At 40.2% G+C, this 21331-nt stretch overlaps 2 protein-coding genes across 4 annotated transcripts; one reads left to right on the top strand and one right to left on the bottom strand.

Annotated features, from left to right (window-relative positions):
- Positions 1-31: 31 nt before the first annotated feature.
- ndufb4 (NADH:ubiquinone oxidoreductase subunit B4) lies at positions 32-1607 on the bottom strand. The gene is made up of 3 exons (XM_077509546.1): positions 1304-1607; positions 650-793; positions 32-179 (listed from the first exon to the last, which is right to left on the bottom strand). The coding sequence occupies exons 1-3, from the start codon at positions 1598-1600 to the stop codon at positions 117-119; spliced, it is 504 nt and encodes a 167-aa protein (XP_077365672.1). The 5' UTR covers positions 1601-1607; the 3' UTR covers positions 32-116.
- On the top strand, positions 1567-20463 carry LOC144009698 (sperm-associated antigen 16 protein-like). 3 transcript variants are annotated; one of them, XR_013281014.1, is made up of 5 exons: positions 1567-2643; positions 4456-4611; positions 10988-11082; positions 18357-18498; positions 20244-20463. XR_013281014.1 is itself a non-coding variant. In XM_077509545.1 (2 exons), exons 1-2 carry the CDS (start codon positions 1819-1821, stop codon positions 4582-4584), a joined length of 954 nt encoding a protein of 317 aa, XP_077365671.1. In that variant the 5' UTR covers positions 1567-1818; the 3' UTR covers positions 4585-5265. The 3 variants fall into 3 exon arrangements, 1 of the variants encoding a protein (XP_077365671.1); XR_013281015.1 differs by lacking the exon at positions 18357-18498; XM_077509545.1 differs by lacking the exons at positions 10988-11082; positions 18357-18498; positions 20244-20463 and having other exon boundaries at positions 4456-5265.
- The last annotated feature ends 868 nt before the right edge of the window (positions 20464-21331 follow it).

Raw genomic sequence — 21331 nt, 5'->3', positions numbered from 1 at the left:
CCTTTTTCTGAGCATATAAATCCACACCATCTTCATTAGGACAGTCTAGTTTTATTTTGCTTCTAATTACACACACATCAAAACAAGAGACAGACGTAGTCTGTTTACAGTTGCGCTCACGATGACAAACAGAGCCTGCGGTCCTGAGTTCCATCTTTAATGCGTTGTTCTCGCCGGTCCTGTAAAAGAAAAACAGTAAACATATCAGGCTGATTTTGCGCATATTATCTGACGGCTCTTAAAGATTACTGATTAACTTGTGATATTGGGTATGTTGAGAGTGATTTTTTTCCTTCCTAGTCTGCTCAGGGGTGACAATCACATATTAAATATATTTAATATTTCCAATTGCTAAAAATGATCAAATTAAAGTTATGTAGTTACTGCAAAGCAGAGCTGGCAAACAAGCGAGCCAGCCGATGCATACTACTCGAGTTACATGTTTATTCATTAGGCAATGAAATATATGCTACCGCCGTAAATTAGAACGCACTCCATGTTGTTAGTAGACTGCACGCTGTAATGTATGTGCAACTTGTGTGTGATGGCAGGAGGTGGCTGATTAACCGAGTAATCAATGGAATAATGGATTCTAAAGACAGCCCTAACACGTGCCATTTGGAAAAAAAAAAGCAACTAGTGCACATACCCTGTCTGTCTTGAAGACATAGTACCAGAAGAAGAGTGGAAAAATCCCAAACATTGCGCCCATCAGAGAAGTCTTGAAGGTGACCCTATAGTGTGGGTAGGGGTTGTTACGGGCGTAAGACCAGCGTGTCTGGGCAGGGTCATCCTGTAACACAATTTTAAAAAAAATAATACAAAACAAAACATTTAAAAAAACAAAAAAAAAAGCAGGGATGGCTCTATGGAGTAATGAAGTGTCTGGCCAACATGGAATACAAATAGCACACCCATGGTGGAGCTGCTGTTGGCCACCTCTCACACCCAGACTCACACGCCACCCTATCAGGCCTCGCCCTTTAAAGACACAAATGCTACAATATATACAGCACTTTCTACACTTTTTATGTTTGCAATTTATTGTTTTTCGTAAGTATGTTTGTGTGTAAAAAGTGACATTTACTAAGGTAGAATGTCTTATATAAATCCACGTAGTTAGCAGCACGTATGTGAAATATAAACATAACGTATAGTTTAAATCGGAAACAAATAATAGAGTTGAATGTTGACGAAATTGGACTCTTGTAAATAATGTTTACAAGCGACTATGTTAGCAATAGCATCCTAGCATCGAAGGTTTATCCAAGGGTGACATTGTTAGCTCGTGCTAGCCACTTACAATAAGCTCTTTTCTGTGCGGGTTGTTAAGTTGCAGCTGGTACTGCCGTTTCAGATTCGCCCGCATTGCCGCCCTGGCGTCCTGTATTCTTCGATTTTCCGGCGAAACATGAAAATATTCATTTGGGTCCAATGTTTTTGGCCCCGTTGACAAGGGCGCTTCTTTGTGCTCCGCCATGACAGTTTGCTTGCGACGGACAGCGAGATTACGGAAGTCTCGCGATGTTTGATTTGCCAGTGACGCGAGCATTGGGAATTCTCGCGTGGATTTGTCCGCGATCTCCATGGAAACATGCATGACGCTAGAAACAACAACGTAAACAGAAGTCCCACGGAAAAGACATTAACAGGTGGTGACGCGTTAATATAACGTCACCACGTTTGCTTACTTAAATATAATCGACGAGTGCTGACGACTTTTTTTTTAGGACGTTGCCACATTTTGCTAGCGGATTTACAACTTCGACTGTCAATTGAGAATGAAAGGAGGGATCGTGTCAAGTTTTCAGTGTAACTATGAGCACAGACGATAACGCAATGGAACAAGACGACACGGTTGATACTGACGGTGATGATCGTGATGAAGACAATGTTGATGAGGAAGTTGATGTCAACGATGGCGATGACGGCAACGCTGCTGCCGATGATGATGATGATGATGATGATGGCGCTGAAGATCACGATGGTGATAATGAGAAGGCTGATGCTGGACCGAATGAAAACGAAGAAGACGATGAAGAAGAAGAAGATGATGATGATGATGACGACGGTGAGATTGATGATGGAGATGATGACGCGAGCTTGACAGAAGGAGAAGAAGATTTGGAAGCGGCGGTCAAAAGCATAAATGAGCGAGTGAGAAGAGGTCACGCGGGTTCCTCCGGGTTCGACGCGACCACCGAACTTCACGTCACCACAGATGACTTCGTACGCAATTTTCTAAGTCAACTGAAGATGACCGCAACTCTCGACACCTTCCAAACGGAGTGGACGGAGATGGCGCAGAAGGGCTTGCTGAATAGCAAGCGCTTTGGCGAGGTTCCGGACGTTTATGTCCAGAACCAGCGTTTGCACAACGAACTGAAGAACGCGCTGCGGGAGAGGGAGGAATTCCAGCTGGCAGCCTCCACCTCGGCAGACACGCTGGCGAGGGTGCAGAAGGCCCGCGACGCGCAGTGGATGACGCGCAAACGTGCTGGCCAGGAGAACAACAGACTGCTGGAGGAGACGAGGAGGCTCAAGGCGCAGTGCCACGCGTACGAACCCGCGATTCGGAGGATGGGCGACAAATTTCAAGTCCTTGTCGAGCAAACCATGCGGGCGGCTCTTGAGAGGGACAAGGTGGTGAACCTTGCTCAAAGTCAACCATGTCCCCCTCGTGTCCAAAGAGACACGAGGGGGACGCAGAAAAGCAACAACTGCATTAAAAACTCACATCGGTTAAGCTGCAGCAAAATGTTATAATATAAGTTATTATGGTCTTAAATAAAATAATATGGGGGAAAACGGTCCTGCTTTGTGTTGTAGTTTCTTAATAAAACTAGAGGGCAGTATTTACTAGGCAACACCAGAGACTTTTTTTTTTTTTTTTTTTAATCATGCTTGATTGAGCCATAGAATAAGTACAGAACAAGATATCCGAAATGAAACATTAGTATACTAGTGTACAACATAAAGGAAACAAATCAAAATTACATAAAAAACCACACCATAATGCAAAGGGTTTATATACAGTCTTCCCTCGCTATAACGCTGTTCACTTTTCGCGGTCTCGCTGTATCGCGGATTTTTTTTTAAGTGCAATTTTGCATATTTTTTTGCAGTAATATACCCATTTTATAAAATTTATGAAGGTTTGAACATTATCAATGTTTAAACAAGAGAGAAATGTGAGAACATGTAAATGCCTCAATGAGAAAAGTGTCTAAATTGTGCGGTCGGGGATTTTAGAGCCTTAAAACATTTATAAGAATTGTAAAACATAAAGCTAACTACTTCGCGGATTTCATTTATTGCGGGTATTTTTTGGAACCGAACCCCAGCGGAAAACGAGGGAACACTGTACATCAAAATAAGCTTTTTACAAATATTGACAATTTTCAGAGCCTTTCTATTATGAGAGTCATTTATAAGTCAAAAGGTATCAATGTCAAAGTGTGTGAAGTTGTTTTTTTGATTTGCACAAAAAAAAAAATAAATCTGCCCTGATTTCCATACTTGCATTTATGGAAAATAAAAAATAAAAAATCTGTGACGTCATCTTTAAGGGCCAAAAGTCACTAGAATGTTGTCTGGGACTGAATGTAATCCTTTGTACGTATCCATAACAATAGAAAAATAGATTTATTTAGCTTGTCGCGATTAAGTGCCATATAAGTGCATAAGCGGCACGTGATTTGGATTGTTTCCAAACGTTCCACGGTTACAGAGATGCTGATAAAGCTTTTTGAAATCCGCAGTTGTCGGGAAGGCTGACAAAATGATTGATCCCCTGCAGGACATCTGACATCTGCCACCCTTTTGCCACTTTGCAGTGAGGAATCCAAATTCACGGGCAGTTCATACTTCCCTTGGCCAGCAAGCTTCAAGCCTGTCAACACAGCGGCCAGGGAAATATTTAACCTCGTGAATTATTCAGGTTGCAGCTCTTGAGTTGATTTCGGAGCATGTACGGACGTTTTTCAACAATTCTCAATGGAAAGAGACTGAATGTGAAGAAGTGACGGCAACATTTTCAGGAAGACGTGATAATCTAACGTTTGCTGCTTCTTCGCTACGTCCTCGAAATTGAAGTCAGGCTTGGAAAACCCCAAAACAGGTTCCTTCTGCGGCCACATCCCCAAGATAGTTTTTGCTTTTTCGCCGAGCTCCTTGAAGTGGCTTGTAGACTTTCAGACAGTGACCTCATGCTGCTTCTTATTCATAATATTTCCTGCCTCAAAGATTCCATGAGTCTCTTGCCTTTGAGGAATGTTATAGGAATTTAATGTTCCACCCTTGTTTTCAGAAACGGCACATAAAGACTTTGTAATTTTCACACATGGTGTGAAACAAGTCAGCGAGGTGGTGGTTAAAAGGAGACAATTTTTCTACCACCCAAGATGGCCTCCCTGTCTGCTCTCATCCGAACTCTGTGCTTCCTTTCTGTTATAGGAAGTTTGTGGCGACATCAGAAATACCTCACGGTCACTGGATTTCCACCCTCGCTTGCCTTGCTCCAGCCATTTCCTGTCTGTCTCTTCCCTGACCCAACTCGTGCTCCGAGTCCTCCCATCATGCTGAAGCCACTTTGGGGACTCTTGACAGTCGGTGAGTTTTGTTTTTTTTTCGTTATAGACGGCGACAAAACAATCAACAGAAACGCATTTTAAATGGAAACAGCACCCTCTGGTGGGGAACAACCAAACTTTACTACTGTACTATTTATTTATTTATTTATTTATTTATTTATTTTAACGTTAACTACATGCTAAAAAAAAAAAAAAAAAAATCAATGAATCAATGCAAATTTTTTTTATTTTTTATTTTTTTATTTCTGACTGACTTATCTTGATATTCCACGGTGCTATGAAGAGAAATTCAGCTACTATTTTAGCTAAAAATGTATTTGTGTCTTTGCATGTCTCGAAAACATGTATTAATATTAGTAGTGGTAGCCCCCCAATCGCTCACATGCCCCCACTTTGTCGACAACTACACTTCCAATGCTGCCCATCCCTAGCCCCCACTTTCAAACAAACAAACAAACAAACAATTTGAAACACAAAAAAATGTCTGTCCATCCGTCTATGCTCTGACTCCCACAGATTTAGCCAATTGTGTAAACATTGCATTTAACATGTTTTTTGTTTTTGTTTTTTTTCCTGATTGGATGAGTGCATTCCATTGTGGGTAATCAAACATTTCATTCCTGGAATTCAAAGTGCTATTTTCACCCAAATTAAGTGATTATTGACAAAGCAGTCAGCAATTTCCAATCAATAAATGCTTAATATTTTGGTCAAACTTTGCCACAGGAATAAAAAAAAAAAAAAAATGCTATTTACTGATTTATCACAAAACATATGTAGGCTGGCAAACAAAGCATTTATTTATGATATAAGCAAAAAAAAAAAAAAAAAAAAAGACTCCTACACTCATCCATGCTGTAAGGTCAACGTGCAGAGGAGTTCCACATATCAAGTAACACAACATCCATTTCCTGCTTTCCTGTATACGCTTTCATCATAAGCATGAGTGATGCTCCTGTGACAGCACTTGCAGGATGGTTTTGGCGGGCCCACGGCACTCCTGGGAGGGGCGTTGTCAAGCAAAGAGAAGGGGGGTCAGGGGTTGAGGGAAGACAACAGCCTCTCTTGTGTGTCTGATCCAATCGGAGGCGGCAGGAGATGGAAAAAAAAAAGAAAAGGGGGGGGGAACGAGGCGAATCCAGCCCGAACGCGTGGTCACAAGTGTGCGGTCAGCTTGAAAATAGATGAGAGGGACGACCTCGTCTTCACTGTCAATCACCACAAAATCACACAGGAAATACGCTCAAAAACATTCGTCGCTTTGATGGCAACATGAAATGAAAGTAAGATTTTGATTGTATAGTACAAGTCATGTTGGTTTTCGCCTTCCATTTGATATGGAACTCAACCAGTGTCAAATCGGTCCTCATCCTTGCCGCCATCATTCACTGAAAGCTGTCATGGCGGACTTTAGGAGATGTTAGCTAACTGCGTGGTTTTAAATGCCACATACCGAATGGTTTTGGCAAACGATCACGTGAGTTTTTCTTTCAGAGTTGACCCAAACTTGTTTTGGGACTTTAATCTTCGTCCCACATTTCATCTCATGATGAGAGGCTCTCGTCAACACGCGACAAACATCGAAGCAGCGGTTTCTAGTTGCCTGCAAAGCACATTGACCGTAAAGCCCGCTAACGACGTGCAATGCCATACGGGAAACTGTCAAATCATGCATTTCTCTGACGACACCATTTCCTATTCCCAGCCTTCAGCTTTTGGGCTGTTATTGGCTTTTACGCACAACACTAGACAGTCGCTATGACTCAGAAAAAAAAACAAAACAAAATGTTTGTGTGTGACAAATGCTGCGACGGAACACCCTTGTTAACATTTGTGCCATCATGACGGAATTGCTTTATTTGTCCCCACTGTCCACAACAATGTCGTAGCTTTTGTGGTTTGGTGACCTTTGTAGTATTTGGACGTCAGTCGGATATTGTGACGGGTTTTCCAGGCACAACGTTGTGTGTTGTGGGTGTTTTTCACTTTTGTCATATTGTCCCTTTGTGGGCTAACAGTTCCAAACGTGAATAGCGACGCTGTTCAATTAAATTAAAATAGGGTAGAGTAGGGTAGATATGTATAAGTAGAGAGGTTGTGGCTAGATTGACGAGTAGGTGGAAAGGTAGGTGAGCAAGCTAGCTAACGAGCTAACCTCCTCTCTGTCACGCTGGAGCAGATCTTTGTGTATTGCTAGCTAGCTAGCGAGCTAACCTCCTCTCTCTAACGCTGGAGCAGATATTTGTGTATCGCCAGCTAGCTAGCGAGCTAACCTCCTCTCTGTCACGCTGGAGCAGATATTTGTGTATCGCCAGCTAGCTAGCGAGCTAACCTCCTCTCTGTCACGCTGGAGCAGATCTTTGTGTATTGCTAGCTAGCTAGCGAGCTAACCTCCTCTCTCTAACGCTGGAGCAGATATTTGTGTATCGCCAGCTAGCTAGCGAGCTAACCTCCTCTCTGTAACGCTGGAGCAGATATTTGTGTATCGCTAGCTAGCTAGCGAGCTACCTACATATGTACCTATCTAGACACTCACTGTCAGAAAAATTGTACAAACAAAAAGGAGTGAGTTGAGGCCACATAGCTCGAGATGTCTGTGAATAAACATAAGTCCTTGGCCTTATTCGGGCGTCGCTGTTTTTGGCTCCCCATATTTGTTTGTAACCAAGACAACCTCACATCCTGGTAATCCAGGTCGTGTGACGACTCCAGGACATCATTGTCTCACGTATATTACGCCAAACGGAGCGTATAATATCTGGAAGAGGCGTGTCCTGGGAATATTTTACCCGTTGACTTTGCCTCTAAGCCTCAAAAACCTCCTAATGGCTTCTTGCTTTGATTGGTAAACGAGTGGTGGATGAGTCATGCAGTTCATTTTGGATTGTCTTGCTTTCAGATCACATGGGGGGTTTTCGGATGAAACGGTTTTCGATATCAGCCTCGCAGCTTTTATTTCCAACCCATCACTCATTTGGCGATTTATTGAATCTCGGCTCACCCTGACGCTGTAAATAGGCCGAGTTTGTTGTTCGAGCGCCGGTTAATGTGGCCGCATTGACGTCAGTGTCCTGCAGAAGCACTTCAGCCTAATCTGCTGCTCGACTCTGGACCACACTGTTTCCATTTTGTGGGCAAATGAATTAAAAGTGACATGAGATACTTGAATAGATGTATTATGATGCATGTAGCAGATGCTCTTAATTACTTTTTTATATATATATATATATCTTTCACTCACACAAACATTTTATTTGCACTTGGTAGCCTTTTCACCCTTTTTTTTCAAACTCTCAAGTGTTACCTGCATCGCAACATTGCCATCTATAATTGGCGACTGAAACCTTTTGATATTTGCTTTTATGAGTCAGTCATACGAGGCGCTTTTGCAGATGCCAGAGTGGGAAATGTAAGTTATTATTCCAGGAAAGTCTACACTGCATTAAGAACTGATATAAAATGGCTTTAATGGTCCACTGAGTGTGAAAGTGTGGCTGTGATTTGCGGTTGAGGTTCATAAGTGGTGACTGAGGCGCTGAATCCTCTGGAGTTTGGTATAAAAATATGAATCCAAAATGAAAGATTTTTTCTTTTTTTTTCTTTACATGCTATGAAAGCACCGATTTTATAAAATGACTTATGCCTGGTATCATAAAAGCATGTTTGATGTTTGTCATAAATCAATTTGTGTCGAAATTGGTTATGAATGCCTTTGAATAGGAAATATTCAAATTCGTCTATTTTAATGATAACAAACAATCAACGTCAAGTCCTGTTCTGCCAAGTCAAGTCCTGTTCTGTCAAGTCAAGTCCTGTTCTGTCAAGTCAAGTCCTGTTCTGTCAAGTCAAGTCAAGTCCTGTTCTGTCAAGTCAAGTCCTGTTCTGTCAAGTCAAGTCAAGTCCTGTTCTGTCAAGTCAAGTCCTGTTCTGTCAAGTCAAGTCAAGTCAAGTCAAGTCAAGTCAAGTCCTGTTCTGTCAAGTCAAGTCAAGTCCTGTTCTGTCAAGTCAAGTCCTGTTCTGTCAAGTCAAGTCAAGTCAAGTCAAGTCAAGTCAAGTCAAGTCAAGTCAAGTCCTGTTCTGTCAAGTCAAGTCAAGTCCTGTTCTGTCAAGTCAAGTCCTGTTCTGTCAAGTCAAGTCAAGTCAAGTCAAGTCAAGTCAAGTCAAGTCAAGTCAAGTCAAGTCCTGTTCTGTCAAGTCAAGTCCTGTTCTGTCAAGTCAAGTCAAGTCCTGTTCTGTCAAGTCAAGTCAAGTCAAGACCTGTTCTGTCAAGTCAAGTCAAGTCAAGACCTGTTCTGTCAAGTCAAGTCAAGTCAAGTCCTGTTCTGTCAAGTCAAGTCAAGTCCTGTTCTGTCAAGTCAAGTCCTGTTCTGTCAAGTCAAGTCAAGTCAAGTCAAGTCAAGTCAAGTCAAGTCCTGTTCTGTCAAGTCAAGTCAAGTCCTGTTCTGTCAAGTCAAGTCAAGTCCTGTTCTGTCAAGTCAAGTCCTGTTCTGTCAAGTCAAGTCAAGTCAAGACCTGTTCTGTCAAGTCAAGTCAAGCTCAATCCTGTTCTGTCAAGTCAAGTCCTGTTCTGTCAAGTCAAGTCAAGTCAAGTCCTCTTCTGCCCCGTCAAGTCTAGTTCTGTCTCATCGAAGTTTTGGTTTTCCTGCCCAGTTATTAATAAATCACCCCAAGTTGCCCATTGCCGCTGTCTGTTCTGTCTCCTCAATTTGGGTCCACATCACTCAGTCCACCTACAAATTGTGACACTTTCTCGACTAAATCTTTATTGAAATCTCATATAAAAACAACAAAACATTTCTGCAAAAATATACCCCTCAATATCTAATAAAATATAACAATAAACAAGAATGCCTCATGCATCTTTTTCTAACTGTTTTCATAACATGCAGGCATATACATATTAGAACCTTAGCATATAATTGCTAACTAATCAATCGACTATCTTAGAGCTGAAACTAATGATTGACGCACACAAGCCGTTTACTTGCTTGTGTGATTGTCTATTTGTTTTCCATCTAAGATCCGGACACATCTCTTCCCGTGTTTGTCCACTTAAGCATAATAACAACACTATGTTGTAATTGTCTGTATGCTTCTCTTGGGTCTTCCGTTATGTGGATCTACCTGGACAGAAAACAGACACAACTGATGAGAAATGATGTTTTTGACGGAGGGGGCAAAACTGACGTGACAAGATGACTCACCAGACCGACCGGACGTGCCGAATTTGGGCTGCTCGTTCTTCAACTGTCTTCTCGCTCGGATCACCTGGAAAGTCAAACCAGTTCTCAGCATTCACGCGCGTCTGTTTCGACCCATTTCGAGCTTGCGCGTCTGCTCGGGGGTTGTCATGGAGACTCACCTGCAGGGGGTTGGATTTCTTATCGTTGCTAAGGAGGGAAAAGGAGCCGACGCGGGATTTACGCTTGTTCTTCTTCTTATTCGCCGTTTGAGCCAAGTGCCGCCTGGACCTGTCAGCCTGGAGATGTTGTTCATATGGCAATTAGGCAACACGTGCATCCACACACACACACACGCACGCCATCAGTGAGGATTTACCTGGATCAGACTGTTTGGAAAGCCTTTCACGGAGAAAACTCCAGGAAGTTTGGTGTGACCTGGGTGGGCGTGGCTTCTCCTCTCCAACTGTCTCTTGTGCCTGAGCAGCACCTACAACACAACAATCAAGTTTGTATATGACACCAGCATTTCAATCAAAATCTCGTTGATTTATTTAGCAGCAGTCCAACTGCGTTCGTTCTTGGTCATGAAAATCCTTTCCTTGCGTTTCTCATTGATCTGGGCATAAACAAGGAAATGTTATCGATCCTGATCCTGCCTGTGCGCTCTAACAAATGGACTGTCAGCGTGAGAGGTAACAGGTTTCCAATTTGGACTTTGTGGTTCATTTATTACACCACTGCCGGTTCTTGACTTCATCAATAATTCATTTTCTGGGCAAAGTAATCATGCAAAAAAAAAAAAAAAAAAAAAGAGGCTATCATTTCCTGACCTAAGATAGAAGACAAATAAAATCGTCATCCTTCCTTATTAGTCGTGATGCTGTTTACCGCGCTTGCCCTTGACCTACATCGCGACGGTCGTGGCCATTTTTTTTCATCACGTTGCTGCACGCGGCTCTTTGTCACCGACATAATTGGAACATGCATCATGTCATTTCCGCGTTTCCGAGCTGCCCGACAAGCCGGATTTGCTCATCTGGGCGCCGCCACGTTTCCATGGTCACACCGCCGGAGCGTTGTTCCAACTTCCAGCATGTATCGCAGATCTCATCTTAATAGCTCTGAATGGAGCGATGATGTCGCCGTTTTGCACGGAAGATTCAAATCAGCAGCCGAGCTGTAATTCATTTCATTTTCCTCTCTCGTTTACAGCTGCCGCCTTCCTGACAAAAGTGTCGCGAGCATCTGAGCAACATTGTGGACTCTCTTCTGTTGGTAGATGGGACGCACCTGTTCTTCACTTGCAGGTAATGCCCGCTGCAGGCCCCCATCGCCCATCTGGGAATAGAATGAGGAAGTGCACATGATAAATGATAACAATAAATTCATTTTGATATTATTTTCACTAGGGGTGTCAAAATTAATGCATTCATTTTGAGTTCATTATTTTTTTTTAATGCACAATTAATGGCCGCCCCTTACTTGGATCAAAATTGATCAGTAATAATAATGCATATATTTGTGGGTCAAGCTGTATTTTACAATTTTGTGTGCAGAATTGAACAAGTTACATCATGACAAAGATGAGATAACTCTTATGAAAAATGCACTCAGCCGTCACCAACGTCTAGCAAATGCAATTGTGCCATCTAGTGGCAGAAAAAATGACCTCAACACAAATTAATATCGCACTCGTACAGTACATCTTTTTAATTTGAACTGAGATTGATGAATTATTATGAAATTACTGTATCAATGACTAAAAGATGCAGCCATATTTCTATTAGTTTAACTTTTTTTCCTTCCATTTTTATGTTAGCAACAGTATAAAAACTTACCAAAAAAAAGATTGTCCATTGTATTGAAGTTATGCGGTTAATTACAAATAAAAATTTTGATCACCTGGCACCCCTCATTTTTACACAAGGATGTTGGATACAATTTTTTTTTTCAGACATATACAAATATGAATACTCAACCCTTGAGTAGTCATCTATACCAAGTACCAATACCACTAGTACGGTTGATACATAAAATAAGAATGACAGATAATTAACTCATTTGCTCCCAATAACATGTAAGTACGTTTTTCTTTAATGTTGTAAGTGTCCCAAAGACGTATTTATACGTTTTTTTTTTGTTTTTGTTTTTTTGTATGCTTGAGCATATAAAGTCTTTGGTGCAGCCTCTCAGCTGCAAAGAACGGTTGCAGAAATGGTAGTTATTACACAAACGGCCAGCAGGTGGCAGCAGAGTATAAGAGATCAACCAGGGCCATCTCGAAAAAAAAAAGCTCAATTACTTACAATTTTGAATAGATTTGTGAAAACTGGTGAATCTTAGCTCTCTGGGAGTGAATGAGTTAAAAACAAATATAATAATAATAATAATAATAATAATAATATAGCAGTTTTTACAACCAAAAAACAACAACAAAAAGAAACCAAAGGATCTTGCATTGCTTTGCAGTGTCATGTTCATGGAATTGCCTTTAATAAAAATCAGTTTTGAAATATTTTGTAACATTCATGTAGCTAAATAAACTAGACTTTAAAAAAAAAAAAAAAAAAACAACCTATTAAATACACGTCATACGCAGTGGCCATATATATTTTCCTGCTCCTTATGAACAAAAAAACATGTAGAAACCAACTTAAACTGAAGGAAAGTGTACATGCGGTTCCACATTTGAAGCTCACAAATGCGTGCGCGTCATTTCCTTTCCCAAAAACGAACACAAAAGCACGTACGTGCCACCGACTTCATTCGCTTGACAAGAAAGTTCCTTCCCTCGTGAAAATCCTTCCATGTGGCAGAAACAATTCTTTTCAACTCTCGCAGCTGTACGATCCATCGTCCAGATGAGTTGGACTATTATGGACAAAACACTCGACGACTTTCCGCAGAAAAATGCTGAACCGCACGTTTGAAGTCAAACAGTCTGCGGCCACATGAAACAAAAAAAAAAAAAAAAAAAAAAAGGGCTCCGAGGGATTTTTTGTTCCGCAGTGGGTTTTATTTTGGGTGTTTTTGGCATGATGGCTGCAAAAACCATTACAATGAGATGCTGTTCCAGTTGGGCAATCTAATTACATGTCATTGCTCTTCGGGGTTATTTTGTCTGCTGCAATCTTGACCGCTACTGTTATCATACATAGACACGCAACTGCCTCTTTCCAGGGAGCCACAGTGGAAAAACAACAGACGGATACATGAACTACACTCTGAAATGACTAAAGTCTAAAAAGAGAGAATTGTTAACCAACTTGATTGAATTGCTTCAAGTGGGCAACACATGATGATTGAATTAAGTACATCCAAAAATAATTTCAATTAAATATAATTTAAATATATAAAAAAAAATGTTAAAAAAATCTAAATTAAAAAACGAATTTAAATGAACTTAGTTAATTAAACTTAATGACCTCATAATTAATTAAACTTTATATATTAACGTAGATTAACTTAATTCAATCGTGTGTTATCACTTGAAGAAATTCAATTAATTTGGTAAACAATTTACTTTTTAGAGTGTAGGATGTCCTTGACAGATTAAAATAAAAATAAAAATAATAATATATAGTATAGTATTTGAAGTCACATATCTGCTGGGAAGATTTTCTGCAAGATATTGGAGTGTGTCTGTAAGCATTTTTTTTTTTTTGTAAAAGTAAAAATAAAATAAATAAATATAATAATAAAATGCAACAAAAAATACTATAAAATAAAATGAAAAATAAAATAAAATTTTAAAGAGGGATGTCTGAATACTTTTGTCTGAATTATTTTGTGGCATATTTTTGTTCATATTGCGTACAATAATACATCACACAACATTTCATGACCTTTAACCTAGATACAAAGTAAAACATTTATGAGATTATTCTGAAACACATATATGAGCGTTGGCCGTATTTATTATATTTTGGTGGCATTTAAGTGATTTTACCCAAAAAAAAAAGAAAAAAAGAAAGAAAGAAATTACTGACTAGTTTGGATAATTGTTAAATTGATGTAACGAAATATCAGAACATAATCTCGATCGGGGGGGTGGAAAGTGTTCGCATCCCCAATCCGCGGTGAATTACTTCCTTTGCTTTGAAAGGACGACGCGTCTTCCTACCTGCTCGTCCGCCGTCCGCAAGTCGGTCCGGCTTCCTCCCGAGCAGTCAAGCGCGTGAGACAGCAGACTCGCCTGCAGGCAGAGCAGACACAGCCACGCAGTAAAGCCCATGATCCCGTCTGCAAGTCGAGTGTTCCCAGCCCCCGTCAGCGCCTCGCTTTTTATCCTCTCGGCTCCTCCTAATGAGGACCAGATGCTGGCAAGCCCGCCGCAAGCCAGCTTCGCTCCACGCCTGAAGCCAGTCGACTGCGGTCCTGCGTAAACATGTCATAAAGAAAGACATCTTGTGGAGCGCTCTCGACTTCTGCCGCCTTCACCTTGATGAGCTCACAAGCCTGTTGGGCGAGAAAAGTTAGCTTGAAATGGCAGCTTCAACTTTGAATGATGACGATCAGAGAATCACAAAAAAAGAAAACAAATATTGCAACAACACATTAAACATGATGCTAAAACTAAACCGGCAAGCAATTATATTTTGGGTTTTTTGTCTGCTATGATTATAGTTGTCAAGCGATTACAATTTTGAATTGTAATTAATTGCATGACTTTAAAGTTAACTCACGATTAATCGCAAACTTTTCAGTCATGGCGACCTGTCCTATCTCGTCCAGTCCAGTCATGGCGACCTGTCCTATCTCGTCTAGTCCTGCCATGACGACCAGTTCTATCTCGTTCAGTCCAGTCATGGCGACCAGTCCTATCTCGTCCAGTCCAGTCAAGGCGACCTGTCTTCTCTCGTTCAGTCCAGTCATGGCGACCTGTCTTCTATCGTTCAGTCCAGTCATGGCGACCTGTCTTCTCTCGTTCAGTCCAGTCAAGGCTACCCGTCTACTCTCGTTCAGTCCAGTCATGGCGACCAGTCCTATCTTGTTCAGTCCAGTCAAGGCGACCTGTCTTCTCTCGTTCAGTCCAGTCACAGTGACCTGTCCTATCTCGTTCAGGCCAGTCATGGCGACCAGTTCTATCTCGTCCAGTCCTGTCATGGCGACCAGTCCTATCTCGTCCAGTCCAGTCATGGCGACCTGTCTTCTCTCGTTCAGTCCAGTCAAGGCTACCCGTCTACTCTCGTTCAGTCCAGTCATGGCGACCAGTTCTATCTCGTCCAGTCCTGTCATGGCGACCAGTTCTATCTCGTCCAGTCCTGTCATGGCGACCAGTTCTATCTGTCCTATCTAATCTTTACACCAGATCTTTATGAAGAACGTTGTCAGGAGTGTCTTGACATATTTTGCCTAACCAATTTATTAGTCGGATTTTACCCCACCACATGCACCGCCGCAGGCAGATAAAATACTGGACAACGAGGCGCAAAAAAGGCCGACGGGCTGGACTTTTATGACACCTCTGCTTAAACAATTAAAAAAAAAAAAAAAATCCCTGTTCCGTTCCCTCAGCACAAGTCGCTTAATTTCACTCCAGGAAGCCCAATAACCATTTGGAAACTTACATAAACCGTCCGAATGGTTCGCGTCTGACTCACATTAGCACACGTTCACATTGTGGAAGCACTTAGCACACCTTATGCGGGCGATTTATTTATTTATTTATGTATTTATTTGCTTGCAAGAGTCTTTACAATGCCCGCCTGCCAGAAAAGAAATGTATCTTCTGGATGGGGGCAAGTAAGCGCATGAATAGGCAGCTTGTCTTTTAAAGGTGCGTTACACGATGGAAGGAGTGACTCTTAACGTCTTCGAGCCAACAGCACCTTTAGTCACACAGGAATTGTTTGCCGCTGGTATTGGAAAATTGTCGAGACTTAAATAGAGTTAATTTCCTCTCCCAGGTTATAAGCTGCATGGCAGTTTCTTGATATATCAGCGAGAGATGTTCATGTTAGCAAGCTAGCTAGCGGCGCAATTTCCCAAAGGGGCCTAAAAAAAGTTATGTGGAGACTGTTATTGCAAATGTCTCTCAAGCAAAGCCACAACTGCAGGGCTGATGATGGGATGGATGGATGTGGGGGGGGGGGATGTTGAAGCCTGGAGACAAGGAGAGAAAGAGTGAAAAATGACCTTGCAAACACGTGTTGTTGTTGGCAGTCAAACTCAGGAGGACAGAAACTCGCCGTTTCACGAAGCGGATCATTTTGGCTTTATTTAGTTTGTATGAGATGTTGAAATCAAAGCGACATGCTTTTGCTTACATTAGCCCCGTGAAAACCGCAAGTGAAGACATGCCAGTGAAATGTCTCATCCGAAAGATCCACGCGCATTCCCAATAATCGTTCTGCTGTCATCGTGCTGACGATCACGTCGTCTGACGTAAAACGATGATGCGTGTGAGGGTGGGCAGACACAACACAGCTGTTCGGCAGTGGGTTCGGAAACAACATTTGGATCAGAAGAGACGTGACTCATGTCATAATGGATGTTTTGAATTAGCTGAAACATGCTCTTCATTGCTACTAATTGCAGACAGACCTTTTCTCACTTGGGGGACATTTGCAGATGGATTATATGCACGCTCACCTCCAATATAATCAATGACTAAGAGGTGAATGGAACTTAAGCGCTTTTGTTTTAATATAAAAGATTTGTCATGACCATTTTTTTTTCTTCAGATTTTGGTATAATTTATATATATATATATATATATATATATATATATATATATATATATATATATATATATATATATATATATATATATATATATATATATATATATATTTTTTTTTTTAATTTTTCAAATGTAGTACTGTCTTATCCATTTGCTCAATTTAGCACACTATACCATTAAAGAGTAAATAATAATAATAATAATAATAATAACAACAACTACAACAATTATAATAATTATAATAATTATATTATAACTATTATTATTATAACTATTATTATTATTATTATTATAACAATTATTATTATTATTATAACTATTATTATTATAATTATTATATTATAATTCTTATTATTATAACAATTATTATTATTATAACTATTATTATTATTATTATTATTATTATTATTATTATTCTTATTCTTAATTGAATAAAAAAAAAATACTAGGGACGGTTTAAGGACTTTTTTTTTTTTTTTTTAAATATGTATCAACGTACCAGTGGTATCATTATGAAAACAAGTGGTATCGGACATTTCTAAAATAAATAAATAAATAAATAAATAAATAAATACTGTAAAATCCTGTGAATAACACACATCCATGTATAATATGCCCTCCAAAATGACCCTTAAAAAGCTGGTTGTTTTTTTTGTCTGTACTTGCATATAGTTTGTCCCCTCTATTTGCTGGTATCCTATATTATAGAGTGAATAATATGAATGAATAAATATTAAAATATCAAACAAAAATATAATAATTAAATATAAAACATATAAAACAAAACATACCAATAAAGTGTCAAAATAATCGGTTCGGAAAATGGCTGGACGGATTGATTCATTATTTTCTTAAGCCCCTTGTTTAATACCTGACCTTAATTTTAGATTTTTTTTCCCCCAAAAATATGAGTGTTATTCACTGGAATTTACAGCACATCCTCTTTTTCACACTGCTTGTTCTCTCCAAAACGACGTGTGAGAATCTGTAATTGAGTAAAAAAAAAAAAAAACAAATACTCCATTCTCATTCACGGTTCATTGTTTTCAATTTATAACAGACAAAATTTTGTCTTCATCAACATGGATTTCCAGACAAAAGGAAAATCACTTTGTATTTAACCTGTAATTTATAAATGTATGTGAAACTGCCATCATTATATACATTATGCTCAACTAACTCCTATCGGAGGATTTTCCCCAAAATACATACATTTAAACAATAAATTTCCATACAGACACAGATCTAATATGGTATGCAAACGACAAAATGATTGACAGTGTCTCTCTTATATGTTCTTACACGTTTGTGGTTGGTGTGAAATGAAAAGGGGTCTAATGAATTCACGTAAAAAGCACAGCAGTGTGATTGCTTGTCAATAAACAAATTGGAAGCATTTCTAGTTACATTTCATACCTTAAAACCAGGAAACCGTGTTCATTTTATGGATAATAGATGACGTCGATTTGAAGTGACAGAGACTGTGGGGGGGGGGATCAACGGCTCGGTTTGGTTTAAAATAGTATTGGCGAGCCAATCATATGCCGCGAAAACGAGGAAGTGGGTCATGAGCAGTGTGATTATGGTATGAAATAGAAAAGTGAAACGCTGATGGAATTACGGGCTCTCAACATTTTGGAAGCATTTTCGATAGAGACTGAATACTTTCTATTTTTTTTTTTTTGATCCATCATTCATATCATTTTGAGAGGATGGTGCATAATACTGCAACCAAAGCATTTACACGCATACCTGAGCCAGATTGACGAGGCAGCGATTTAAGCAGCGAAAGTTCTAATTAAATCCAATTAGTCGTTTCCCGACAATGACGTCACGAGAGCAAGCGCAGGTCGCGGCCTCTTCCTATCTTGCATTTTATATCTCATCGTCTCTCAGCTCCCGGTTACCATGGCAGCAAGCGGTTGTATTCAAACAATACCGCCGTGGGCTGGGTTGAGGAGCGAGATGCGTGCGGATGACAGCGGGTGCGGACGCCTTCCCTGCAGCGGCAACGAGACCAGGATTATGCCGCAGTCAGGTGCGCTCAATTAATCTCTTCACGTTCATCAAAAATTAATCACGCGTCTTGTGCGGTGGCGTCTTCATGGTTTTCCTTTGCGTTGTCAATATGTTCTCAGTTTATGTGTCTGACAAATGTAAAAAAAAAAAAAGTAACATTAGAAAAATCCATATGTCTGTAGCAGGCTCCTCCCCCCTCCTCCCTTTTTTAACTGTTGCGAAAGGGAAGCAGGCAAATTTACTCTCACTCGTAAAACGCACACAATACCAGAGGAGTTAGTATGACTAATGTAGTCCAGATGGAGAGAAACCACACAATATGTTGTGGGTTTTCCTCATTGGAAAAAATAATAATTAGTAGGAGGTGAGGAAAGACAGTGTGGGAGCTTTGCATTACTAACACAAGCCTGCAAAGGAACTGGTCTTGAGTAAACATCCAATTGTGCACGTGTTACATATGCGCTGGACAGTTGTTGACCTCTGATTTGTTTGGGAATCAAAATTATTATTAAAAGTTATGGAAAATGGAATCATTCTGTCCCGCAGTCAAACTGTCAACAATCACAAAGTGTAGTTTGCATGACACAGCAGGGAGGTCTGGCATAGCAAACCTCCAATTTTTGTGACATAAATACAATTTCTCCCAATCAGATAAGAGGTTCAAAAATAAGTCCTGCGCTGCTCCGCATTATATTTTTGCAACGCTTCACGTTTCCCCAACTCTGTAATTGTGTTTCCCACAATAGTGTTGACAGGCAGCTAACAGTCAGTAGACTTTTAGCTAACTGGCAAACAAACAAACTAAGAAGCGACCAACGAACCAAACAACCAAATAACTAACCAAACAACCAACTAAAAAAAACACAAAGAAAGAAGGAAGGAAACAAACAAACAAACAAACAAACAAACAACATGTGGTGGTTTTGGCTAGCTAGCAGTATAGCTGGATGTTTAGTTGTAGTGTAGTGCAGTGTAGTAGTTCTATATAATTTTGGCCCCAAATTTGTTTTCTTCTTTCCAATTGTACAACTTTTGGAATGTTTGGATTGTGAGGTTAAACTGTAAACAAATAAATACCCCCCATATATTCTTTCCTCATTATGAATAGCAACACAGCTAACAGTCTGTATAGATAACCACTTTTAGCTAACTGGCAAGAAAAACAAGCTAAGAAACAACCAACTGACAAACTAAACAAACAGCCAACTAACCAAACAACTAACCCAAAAAAAACCCAAAAAAAACAAGAAAGAGAAAAAATGAAATAGAGAAAAGAATAGTGAAAGAACGAAGCAAAATGCAGCAGCTTTAGCTAGCTACCAGTATAGCTGAATGTTTAATTCTAGAAGATCTTTTTTTTTTTTCTTCTTTCCACTTTTTGGTATGTTTGAAAGGTGAGGTCAAACTGTAAACCAATAAAGAGCCATATACTGTATTCTTCCCTCACTATGAATAGCAAAGCAACAGATGATGACTCATCACAAATAATTTGGGTGCTCTGTTTCCCACACGACAATGGCCACTTATCAACAATCAGTCAAGCTGACGCGCAATGGCACGACTGGAGATAAAGAACAGAGGATTTATCACACATTATGTATATAGTATATCGCAAATCCTTTTTATACCCATGCGCTTATGTATAATAAGCTGATCAAGGCGACAATTTTGAATGAGTGGGAATTGATTTAAAGTGAACTGCCATGAGGCCTTCGAGTCACAAAGTGAACAGTGCTAACTCAAAATATTGACGGCTTGTTTCAGCCTTGAAGAAGCCAACGAGAGGGAAGGGGCAGCCAACAGCACGCCGTCACCCCTGTCGCCAGCTCGTGTGCGCATATACGTCAGCACGGGGCGCAAACTGGCTGCTTGAACATCACAAGTGAAGGAAACGGGTCCACTCAGACCAGTAATGGTGCACCTGCATGTCATTTTGATAGACTATATATTCTTATTAATGGTGATGTATTAAAGTACTTCTAAAAAAAAAAAAGATTGTCACTCAATGAGATTGCTCTAACTGGCCATTAAAAAGAAAATTGCGCCACCTTCGAATTTGCTCATAAATAGAAAAATCACAGCTTACTTTTTCTCACCTCAGATGAAGTGTCCCCAAAAAGGGGTGTAAGCACACGTTCATTGCAAGTGACTCAGCAGCAGAGCATGAGATCCTTAATAAGATTTACAACATAATATATTTGTGAGCAATAGTTGCTATAAGGTTGTCGAAATGTGCTTGTGACCAGTGGGGGATTAATGATACACTGTTGGCCTTGTTCCTTCGTCTGAGCTGGAAAGTGATGAAAGAGTGCGGGTGGTCGCGCACATATTCGCCAAATTGAAACAAAATCTGTGTTGCCTCTTTTGATGATGCTTTGTGAGATGTGAGATCAGAGTCTTGGCCGTTTTACATCAAACGTGCCAACACAATTTAGTGATGCATGTGTATTTTGTTTATATGGATACTTGACTCACTGAGCCGTTTTCAGCAGTAAAAAAATAAAAAATAAATAAATCACATTTTGTTTATAATTAACTCATTCACTGCCATCGACGGAAAAAGACGTCAATGTCAATTTGTTTTGCTGGACTGGCAGTGAATGTGTTAATTTGATAACTTCATTATTTTTCAAGTACAATTAATACCTTAAAAACTCCCCCCCCCCCCCCCCCCCCCCACCCCCCACCCACTCACACAAACACACACACAAACAAACGTGGTCCCCCAGGCGGGGATGCGAACTCGCGCCAACCGGCACCGAAGGCAAGTGACGGTTCTAATACTTTTTAAAAACAAATTTTTTTCCCACTTGCTGTCGACTCAAGATGACATCACCTCTGCTGAGGACGTA

Source organism: Festucalex cinctus, chromosome 20, assembly GCF_051991245.1.
Source record: "Festucalex cinctus isolate MCC-2025b chromosome 20, RoL_Fcin_1.0, whole genome shotgun sequence".
NCBI classification, from domain to species: Eukaryota; Metazoa; Chordata; class Actinopteri; order Syngnathiformes; family Syngnathidae; genus Festucalex; species Festucalex cinctus.
Note: the sequence above shows the minus strand (reverse complement) of the source record. Positions and strands in the feature narration are given on the sequence as shown.